Source organism: Galeopterus variegatus, unplaced genomic scaffold (genome assembly GCF_000696425.1).
Source record: "Galeopterus variegatus unplaced genomic scaffold, G_variegatus-3.0.2 Scaffold2708, whole genome shotgun sequence".
NCBI classification, from domain to species: domain Eukaryota; kingdom Metazoa; phylum Chordata; class Mammalia; order Dermoptera; family Cynocephalidae; genus Galeopterus; species Galeopterus variegatus.
This window is the reverse complement of record NW_007728819.1, coordinates 263,667-275,204: the sequence shown is the minus strand read 5'-3', so window position 1 is coordinate 275,204 and position 11,538 is coordinate 263,667. Positions and strand designations below refer to the sequence as shown.

At 39.9% G+C, this 11,538-nt stretch overlaps 1 protein-coding gene across 1 annotated transcript; it reads right to left on the bottom strand.

The window, feature by feature from the left end:
• Window positions 1-550: 550 nt before the first annotated feature.
• Window positions 551-5,766, bottom strand: LOC103598675 (E3 ubiquitin-protein ligase TRIM37-like). Its single transcript, XM_008582721.1, is given in 7 exon segments — window positions 551-863; window positions 866-998; window positions 1,042-1,459; window positions 3,501-4,578; window positions 4,581-4,655; window positions 4,658-4,708; window positions 5,553-5,766. Coding segments are annotated over 7 exon segments (2,265 nt in total). The 3' UTR covers window positions 551-567.
• Window positions 5,767-11,538: the final 5,772 nt, after the last annotated feature.

The following is an 11,538-nucleotide window of genomic DNA, read 5'->3' as shown; positions in this document are numbered from 1 at the left end:
GCGCCCGTACTGGACCGGGACCGGCAACGGGATCGCAACCCTCAGTGTCGCACTCGCACCTCGCTCAGCCAGTGAGCGGGAACCGGTCTGTATGTGGGATCTAAACCCTCGGCGGGAGCGCCGCCACACTCCCAAGCGGCGCACTGTAGCAGTGCGCCACCGGGCCGGCCCATTTTTAAGAATTTTTTTGGAGGAAGAGGGAATAAAAATTAATGATTCCATAATCTGCATACACTACTAAGAAATCAGAAAAAGTTATTTTTAAAAAGTTATCTTATAGTAGGCTAGAAAAATCTCTGAAAAGAACAAAACAAAACAAACATCTGAAACCTCCCCAGGAGTTGGCAAATATATTCTATAAAGGAGCAGATAGTAAGCATTGCGGCACTGCAAGTAACAAATGGTCTCTGTGGAAAATTAACTTTTTTGGTGTGTTTTTTACAACTCTTTGGGATGTAAATGTCTTTTGCAGGTCACAGGCTGCACAGAAGCAGGTTGTAAACCCTTCTCCGCCCAATAAGTAACACTCATTAGGTATCTACCCAAGGCAAACATTACCTACCAAATTTATTCTGTACTCACCACATGGTTTACCAAAGAATGTTGTCTCACAAATGACAATTTAAAGAAAAAGAAGCAGAAGCAGCGAAAGCAGCAGAGCAGAGTAACAAGCAGCAGCAGCAGAGGAAAAAGCAGCAGCAGCGACGTTTTTATTACTCTGCGTAAAATGACACCACGGTTTGCACCTACATCTGGGGGCTGTGCCAAGAAAGAGTCGTGAAATCCACCCACACAGGTGTGCTCTTTCTGCTCCTCATTCTCAGTGTCACATTCAATGTCACTGTCGCTACTCATTCCTTCCTAGGAGCAGCTGAAGCTCCTTCAGGCAGTACAGGTTGTAACTCCCCAGTTTCAGAATTATTTTCCAAATCAGTCACCTGCATTCCTTCTAGGTGGCCTCCTTTAGCATTAGACCCCAAGGTGACCATCTTCCTCCTATTCCCAACAGTAGGTAAGCCACTGAAAACTGCAACCACAACATTTCTCAACAGTAGGTAAGCCACTGAAAACTGCAACCACAACGGCATCTGAATCCAAAGCTTTACACTGTCAGTCTTCAGTTTTTGGCAGAATATCACCAATAGTCCCATGTGTCAAGGCTCGGGGAGAACTATGCCTACTCCCAGAGTGAGAGCTTCCTGGGGAGCCTTCAGACAGGGTCTGACAATCTCCTTTTGAACGACTGTTCTCCCCAGAGTCCACTGCTCTTCGAAGTGATAGACTGCCTGCTATACTGGACCGAGCTGGCTTCGGTGAATTACTCTTCTTATTTATGGCTGGAGGTCCCGCAGCAGCTGCATCTTCCATCAGTTCTCCCTCCTCCAATTCCATGTTGTTATATTCCACATCATTTTCTCCAGACATAGTTTCTTCATCACTGTCATTCTCTTCTGTATTACTTGTTGCCGTGACAGCAGGGTATCACATTGTGAAATGGTGGAGCAGAGAGAGCAGAGACTAACCTCCTCTTTTTATTTAAAGCCCTCCAAACCACGTCTATGACCACCGTTATTAACCCATTCACTACAGCACAGTCCTACAATCTAATCACCTCTTCAAGGCCCCACCTTTCAATTACCATAATAGGATTTCTCACCCTCAACAGTTACAGTAGAGATTAAGTTTTGGGGGGGCATTCAACACAAGGCAGTGGGTGTGGCTACAAAGGGCAACATAAGGGATCCTTATGGTGACAGAAGTGTTATATATCTTTATTTATTTTTTGGCAGCTGGCCATTACAGGGATCCAAACCCTTGCCCTTGGTGTTATAACACTACACTGTAACCAACTGAGCTAACTGGCCAGCCCTTACACTCTGACTATATCAATGTCAATATCCTGATTATAATCTTATGAGATGTTACCACCGGGGAAAACTATGTAAAGGGTTGGGATCTCTGTATTATTTCCTACAAGTGCATGTGAATCTACAATTACCTCAAAATAAAAATAAAAAAATAAACAGCAGGAAGAAAATATACAGTACTATTAGAAAGACCAAGGAGGTAGAAGGTGGAGGAAGAGGAGAGAGAAGGAAGGAAAGGCCTGTTCAATGAATGTGTTCTAGTTAAAACTAAATGATGGGGACATGCCAAAAGAACACAGGAGTTAGCTGTCACAGGTTCCCACTGGCCCAGTCTGGGATAATCTGAGCAATAAAATGAATAATGATAATAATGGATTAAACAATTTAATATATAAGAATCCATGAGTTCTTATTAATAGATTAAATAACAGTTAATCAACTAATGGGGCAGAGGGGAAAGCTCTTCTTTAAAGAACCCCAACTGTTAAAGGAAGAAGGAATAATGGAATTAGAAAGTCATTTGGCAATCAAGACAGTAACCTTTTCCAAGTAAGAATCATCGGGGGATGGTAAACGAATGGGCAAAAAAGTAGGATGAGAAATAGCATATTTACAACCTCAAAATACATCCCCAGGAGATACTTCTTAATTACAAAGAGAAAAGTAGTAATATAGAGTGGAGTAACCTGGCACTTCAACCAATTGATAAAGATTAATCACCAGCAACAGGACAGACTGACGCCATGTGATCCCCTTCACCCCCATATGATGTACTGAAAACAATACATTATCGCTTCTGTAGTATTCCTACCAAAGGTGCATGACCTCAATTTAATCATTAGGAAACATCAGACTAATCCAGGGAGTGATTATGAGGGACTTTCTACAAAACAGCTATACTGTATTTCTCATAAGTGTCAGTTACGAAAAACAAATAAAAAAAAGTGGCCCAGATTGAAGCAGACTAAAGAGATTTAACAACTAAATGCAACATGTGATCCTGGATTAGATCCTGAACCAGATGAAGGATATCACTGGCAAAATTTTTAAAAGCTTATAGTATTACATCAATGTTAATTTCCTGATTTTGATAACTGTACTACTGTTATGTAAGAAACATCCTTGTTTTTAAAAATACACAACAAGAAGGGTATTCACTTAACCTCAAATATCTCAAAATTATATACAAAGAAAAAAAAGAAATGTAACAAAACAGAATATTAACATCTAGGGAATGAATCTGTGTGAAATGAATAAAGAAATTCTTTGTACAGGTTGAATATCTCTTATCCGAAATGCGCGGAACCAGAAATATTTCTGATTTCGAATTTTTTCAGATTTTGGAATATTTGCACAGATATCCCAATGAGCATTTCCTTTGAGCATCACATCAGTGCTCAAAGTTTCGGATTTTGGAGCATTTTGGATTTTGGGATTAGGGCTGCTCAGCCTGTAATGTTTTTGCAATTATTCTTAAGTATGGAATAATTTCAAAATTAAAATTTAAAGTTAAAGGAAAAATAAAACCTCTTGACTCAGAACACAAACATGAGGGAGGAAACGCTGTCTATTGGTCTTTCCTTCAAGTCCCTTTAGTTATATAAGATACTCCTTTATCAAGAAAAAAACTGCTAAATATAGCATAAATGTGCTCTTCTTGACATTTTGCTACTGGCGCCCACATAGCCATGGCTACTACCTGGAGGTCCCGCAGCAGCTGCATCTTCCATCAGTTCTCCCTCCTCCAATTCCACGTTGTTATATTCCACATCATTTTCTCCAGACATAGTTTCTTCATCAATGTCATTCTCTTCTGTATTACTTGTTGCTGTGGAACTAGCAGAGGAACTGCTGCCACCGAGGTGATTTACTTCATCTTCACCAACAAAATCCAGATCCAGATCTCCATCTGAAAGCTCATGATGATAATCTTCATTCTGAATCTTCTCCTCATCTTCTTCATCCTCTTTGGCCTCTCTTACAGAAAGTATAGTAGGACCACTCTCAAGAAGCATGTCCGAGCATGACCCAGACTTCTTAGCTCGTGTCTCAGGAGCATCGTCATTCTGGGGGCTGAGATGATTAGCTGGTGGTGACAAATCTCTTGATTTCTGAGATCGAGACAGCTCAATGGCAAGCCTCTCTTTAAGGTTGTTTATTTGTTGGATATAACTAGTCTGTGTAGCTTCCAACTGGGTAATATACCAGTGCTGGTCCCAGCATTTTTGAAAGAAAGTTGGTGAACGTACCTGAAACCTTAAAATAACTGTATCATTTTGTCGATTCAAGTATCCTTCATTAGCAAGTAAGTCCAAACGGAAAAATCTATTATAGCCCCAGCATTCTCCAACTTCAAAATCAGATGCAAATTCTCGAATGATATTTTTGGTAGGATCATTGCAGGATTGGTGAACCATCTCTACACGATATTCATATTTGGAAGTTTCAGGCAAGCCAGCTTAGAGTTCCAAAAACACAGATAAATAGTAACCACGAACAACTCCATTTCCATCTGGGTAAACTTTTAACCTCCAGCAAAGGCCTGAAACTTGAAGAGGTGGACTGTAAACAGGATCTGCTCTCTGGTGCAAAGTGCTGAAATTCTCTAAAACAAACGTAGCTGAATCGTAAGATGGTACTAATTCACTGGTAAAGTCTGGTGGAACAGGAGTGGTAACAAAGGATGCCATCGGCTTTCGATGAACTTGTGAAACATCATGAGGATTTCTGAGCTCATAGATATCAACTCACTCTTACTACAAGACCACAACTGGTGCTCCACCTCCTAAGTAAGGATTCCAACAGCTCTGTTTCTTGGGTTAGAGATGTCTTCTGCTTACCTACGAACTCCACCCTTTCTTTTACTCAGTCTATCATCTGAGTGCTCCATTCCAACTGCTATTATCTCTGTAGTTTATAAACGTGCTTAACCTCATCTTCACTCTCTCTCCGCACTGGCTCCTTCATCTGAACATAAAACTGAAGTCTCCCAACAATTACTGCTAAAAAAACCTTCCCTTGTCTTTGCCTCCCTATCTTACGTAAAAATAACAACCACTTCTTAAATTCTTACTTGGTTGTCTAGCTGGGACAAAACCTGGCAATCTCCCAAATCCTAAATCATTCTATCTACATATGCAATGATAATGTACCTACTAGTTTCAGTGAATGGAAATGAAACACAATTTTTCGATCCACAATTTATAAAATTTAGTTTCTAGAATGTACATCACAGTTCGTTTTATAGAATGCAAGTTTTCTGCAAAATACTAATTTTTAGAACCTTGAAATGCTATGATTCAACAACTTCTGACTTATAAACATTAATATTTACGGAAGGGCATAGGTACCTTAATAATCCACCATGCATTCCTCCCCAAAGTGCACACTGATGGCAGATACACTTCTTACAAGTCCAGCAAAATACACTGAGTTTTTCATGGTGATTTTCACATCTGTCCTTTTCATTTTCTTCATGTTTGGTGAGACTGCAGAGTTGAAGAGTATCAAGCTGCTGTGTTACTTCTTCTGCCCAACGACAGTTTACTAGTTCTCATAGCTGGAGCGGAGCATGGCAGTGAGGACACTGAGCTCTCTGCTCTGTCAGCCAGCACCGAATACAGCTGAAACAACAAAGCTTGGAACAATGAGGACACAGGCGTGCATCCCGCAATTTCTCCATACAAATAAAACACGCTCTGTTCGTCCATTGCCTTCGGCTCACGGCGGGGCCCTTGGGCCCTCGGCGACCCGCGGAGTCGGTGGTCTGACCTGCTAGGCGCTGGCCCGGGGTAGCCAGGTCAAATGGCCGAGAACAGCCCGGCACCACGTCAAGGCGATCCGACAACGGCCCCACCTGCCAGCCCATCACTCTAGGTTCAGCGCCAGCTACCCCCATTTCGCCATCTTTATCCGCGTGCCCACCCTGGGGCTCTGCAGAGGGAGGGCGACTTTCTCTATTCTTTGGGAATTTTTTTCTACATGAGTAAAAGTGGATTTCAGGGGAAAATATAGAATTGTGTACTCCAGTGAATTATCAATCAACTGTGAAGGCAGAATAGAGATATGAATAGATACTCAAAGTCTTGAAAATTTTACTCCCCATTAACTCTTTCTTAGGAAGCTCCTGGAACATGTGTTTTAGCAAAACAAGAGAAAGATACAAAGAACAAGAATCCCTGGTTCCTGGGAATGGGGATTAGACACAGGACAGAGGCAAAGAGAATGCCCAGATTACAGTAATGCAGAGAGAATCCTGCCCAGAATGAAACGAGAATGGAAGGAGGTGGGAAGAAAGGAAATGGAACTGATACTACCTGACCTTGGCACTTGGGAAAAGGATTGGGCTGGAATCCCTTGGGGTCTGTGTTTGGCAGAAGCTTTTTAAGTGCAAAGGAAAACCCTCCAGATTCAGTCTCTTGCTTGCTTTTTGTCTATTTTTAGCTATTTGACCTTGAGAAAGTTGCTTTACTTTCTCAACATCAGTTTCCTCCTTTGTGAAGTAAGAGGGCTTTCTTGACTAGATCAGAGGTCAGAAACTCAAATGGGAGTAGGAGTGAAATAGCGTGGAGTTAAATAATACAGAAGAACATGGCCTGCCTTAGGCAGCAGCTCCTAATTGGCCAACCATTGGGAAAAAAAAAAGGAAAAGCAGATCAGAGTCCAGTGATGTCTGTTAGTCGCAAAGGTCCAGAGAATCTGGGAACCTGGATGTTATGTCAATCTTTCCAAATTTTAAGGCACTTTGCACATGAAATAAAATATATCTGGCTGCCAATAAAGGATGTTTAGAACCTATCAGCTACAGACAAGGACGAGCTCTCCATCGGAATCACAAATCCAGGTAGAAGGCTTATATCATGACAGAGGCACCAGATTCAATCTCCAGCAACTAGAAAAGCACCTGGATCCTAGTGTGTCTCAGTAAATATTTGTTGGATGAACATCTGAGGAAGAATTACTAGAATAAAAAAAAAAGAGAAGAGAGAGAGAGAAACAGAGACAGAGAAAGACAGAGACAGAGAGAAAGAGAGAGAGAGACCAAGAGAGAAATAAATTTCCCAGAACCAAAGAAAGACAGGGGTTCTCATATTGAAAGAACTAAGTATTCAAGAGAATGAATTAAAAAAAGAACTTCAGCTGAAATTTCAGAACATCAAGCATGAAGAAAAAGTTTTGAAGGCCAGCAAACTAGTTAGAAAGGGATCAGATTGACATCAGCACACTGGATGTTGGTAGGCAAATAATTTCAAATAGAAATCTCTCTACAACTAATGCACCCATTCATGAGTAGGAACAAAGTAAAACCACTTTTGGTAATTCAAGGATTTGAAGTGTTTATCACCCACCTTATTAGAAAGGATTATCATAGAGAATCCAGAAATCAACCCACACACTTACGGCCATCTGATCTTTGACAAAGGCACCAAGCCTATTCACTGGGGTCGGGACTGCCTCTTCAGCAAATGGTGCTGGGAGAACTGGATATCCATATGCAGGAGAATGAAACTAGACCCATACCTCTCACCATATACTAAAATCAACTCAAAATGGATTAAAGATTTAAATATACACTCTGAAACAATAAAACTTATTAAAGAAAACATAGGAGAAACACTTCAGCAAATAGGGCTGGACACAGACTTCATGAATACAACCCCAAAAGCACGGGCAACCAAAGGAAAAATAAACAAATGGGACTATATCAAACTAAAAAGCTTCTGCACAGCAAAAGAAACAATTAACAGAGCTAAAAGACAACAAACAGAGTGGGAGAAAATATTTGCAAAATACACATCCGACAAAGGACTAATATCCAGAATATATAAAGAACTCAAACAACTTTACAAGAAAAAAACAAGCAACCCAATCAAAAAATGGGCAAAAGAGCTAAGCAGGCATTTCTCTAAAGAAGATATACAAAAGGCCAACAGTCATATGAAAAAATGCTCAACATCACTCAGCATCCAGGAAATGCAAATCAAAACCACACTGAGATACCATCTCACCCCAGTGAGGATGGCTAAAATCCAAAAGACTTTGAACGATAAATGCTGGCGAAGCTCTGATTTTTTTAAGGAGCACCCTATCCCCTGCCATGCACTCTCAGCTCTTGAGGTTCAGTTGGAACTGATGACCTACTCCTCAAATTCCTAATTACAATAATTTGTTTTGGGATATGCACATGACCTAATTAATGTCAATTCACATCAACCCTGGAACATTTGTTAAAACCACTGGGAAAAGGTGTTCTTTTTCTGCTGGATGGCTTAGCTAGTAGGCTATGAGACTGTGGCTGCTTGGGGGCATCTTCTGTCATAAGATTTGGGTTGAATTGCAAAGAGCCTATTACACTATGCTAAGAAGTATGGAGGCTTCACCCTGAAGTTGAGGCATCTCTAACTTTTTCACCAAAGTATCTATATACAGGCGAGAAGAACAAATTAGATAACTGTTCATTCTGAAGTGCTGAACTTGTGACTTCAAATGCAAAATTTCCCTAACAACTCTTTTCTCAGCTAGTACACATACAAGTACTCATTTATTTATACTTTAATTATTTGTTTTAATGTTTAATAAATTCTTCTCTCCAAACAATTTTAACCTTGTTAATCCCAGGAAATTCTTCTTGTTTAACCTGTGAAAAAGAAATTCCACATGTTCTCACTCATTGGTGGGAGCTAAAAATAAACAAATTAATTCACCCACATACACACTCACAAAAAAACCGGAGGGGGGGAGAAGATATAGCAACTATACTTTTGTGAAGTTGTTACAACAAGCAAATGGAAAGGACATTCTTGGGTGGGAGGGGAGAGAGGGAGGAGGGAGGGAGGTGTCGGTGATGGGCCATAATAATCTAATACATTGTATATTGACAAAATAAAAATTTAACAGAAAAAAAAAAAAGAAAGGATTATCAATGGCCGCAGTATCCCAAGAAAATGAAAAATGAATCCAAAAGGAAGACAGGGTTCCAAGTACCAAAAAGAAGAGTAAAGCTCATTGTTAAGGACAGATGTTAACAAATAAACTGAAATTAAATTAAAATAAATTTTAAAAATTAAATTTAAAAGTTAAAATGTATTTTAAATTAAATGTAGACATTTTAAACTAAGTGTAGACAGAAAAACTAAACTGGAACTAAAATCTCAGATGACATGACATAGGACATGGCAAAGTGGGTAGCGATAAATGCAGGGCAGAGTATGTAAAGGTTCTTGGGTTCTTGTCTTGTTATACGGGAAAGTACAGAGTAAAACTGTAGAAGACTTGTTTAACACTTTTAACAACTTAATCTCACAGAGATATAAAAAGTGTCACATCAACACAACCTTTTATTTATTTATTTATTTATTTTTTTGTTCTTTTTTTTTGAGACCGGCCTCAGCCAGTGAGCGCACCGGCCATCCCTATATAGGATCCAAACCCGTGGCGGGAGCGCTACTGTGCTCCCAGCGCCGCACCCTCCCGAGTGCGCCATGGGCTCGGCCCTCAACACAACCTTCTAAAAAATGAGCAGAACAATCATAAAAAATTAACCTTTTATTAGGCACAAAATAAACCTTAACTATTCCCAAGGGGGAAAAGAAATGACAAATTATATTCACTAACCAGAATAAAACAAAACTCAAAATTAAAACAGAAGAGTAATCTAAGTTTTTCTAAATTATAAATATTTTAAGCACCTTTCTAAAATCTTGGCTTGAAGACAAAATCAAAACAGAAAATTGAGCCTATTTAGCAATGAAGGCAATGGATGCCCTACACAGATGCTGGATAGTAAGCCACTCTCTCCAGGTCAAGGTGAGCCAGGATGTGTGTGTGCATGATGGGAACAGAAGTTTTAACTGGATGAGAAACTGTAGTTTCAAATTGGACCATGTTAAACCAAATTTGGCCTGAGGATGCCTCCTACCTGGAGTCCCTCCATAAGGAACTACAACCTCACTTGGCAAGGAAAGAAATGGAAAGCCCAGTGTAGGAGTACACTCCTGTAGCAAATAGCCGAGGCTCAGCCAATCGCAGCAGCTGGGCTGCAGCCAATCCCAGGTGGCCAATGATCAGACCATGCTCAAAAAAGGCCAACTCCAAGCTGTAACCAACTGAGCTGTCTCTGTACCTCACTTCCCTTCTCTATCCAGGAATGCTCCCTGTCCACTTTTGTGGAACGGAGTTCTCTGATCCTCTTCTGGTTCTGAGGATCGTTCATTGCTCAATTAAACTCCATTAAATTCAATTTGTCTAAAAGTTTTCTTCTAACATCTAGAATGAACTAAAAAGACTAGAAAGTTCAGGAATCTGCCCAAATTATAGTCAGGGGACAGGACAGGGAGAGCCCACACAGGGAGGAAGGAAACATAGAAGCTATTCCTGTTTGTTCCCACTGAGCTCAGCCCACTTAGTAAACCAGCTACACATTGGACACTTAAGTAATTTGAAAAAACAAGAAGAGCACTTGGCTTAAATATTTTACTAGATAGATACTTTCCTTCTTCATGCATTCTATGTTTGGGCTGCCCAGGCCCCTATTCCACTCTAGTTTCTTACAAGCTTTAGAGGAACAATTAATGACTATTTTGTATTTCTCCCATTTATAAAGAAATCTATCAGGAAGAGCATAACAGTGTTCGTTATGTTTCCCAGCCTTTCTTCAGTCTCCAATTCTTGACAAAAAGAGTTTTGAGATGAAGTTTCATGAGCTCAAAGTAAATTCCAAACTTACAATGACCATGAGCTTCAAGGCCAGTAGCAATGGCCTTTTACCACATTAGATCATTTCCGGTGAGCGAAAATTGCAGGAGTGGAGGGATGGGGGAAGTGGTCTGACCCTCTTTTCATCTTGGACTTAATGACTTGATATGTCTTTGGAATTAATTGGATTCCTCCTTATTCATCCTCTCAATCATTGATAACCCTATAGAGTAAGCATAATCATTCTATGAATAATACCCAAGAGAATATTTCCAACTAGTTTGTCTGGGCACATTCACCAAGTATCTTACTCTCTTGGCCCTTAACTATAATTTGGGCAGATTCTTGAGCTTTCTAGTCTTTTCAGTTCCTTCCAGTCCCATGTCAAACTGCAATCTCTCTCATACAGTTTGCAACTGGGATTTTTTTCTTAATAATTTTAGGAGATGGTTGCCACTATATACTTTAAATCATTTGCAGATTAAATTATCACTGCCATGATCTATGGAACAAATTTGTTGAACTGGATCTCCAACTGTTTTATCAAATCAAAAACAAAAAAACTCTTTTCTATTTATGGGTAGTTCCTTCACACCCCTTTGCATCGTCACAGGAAACTCTTAGCCTGAGGACAGGTTCCAGTTAGCAAACCTCAACTTTCTTAAACAGTTGTCAACAATACCCTCAGCTTATCCAACAGTTAAAGCATGTGGGCCTGCTTATAACCAGAAACACAGGAAGTATGCACTGCAAATACTTGTCAGGAATAAAACCTATTTTGTATTCACTGACATCAGATACTTAAACAAATCTGTGAAATAATAAATAATATTTATAGAGTATTGCTTGAAGGTTATATAATCCCTGATACTCTCTCTCTCTTAATATAACAGTCTGATCTATCTGGATTTTTTTATACTATAATATCTTTACAATATATATTTTGACAGCATAGCATCTATCCACATTAAGGGAC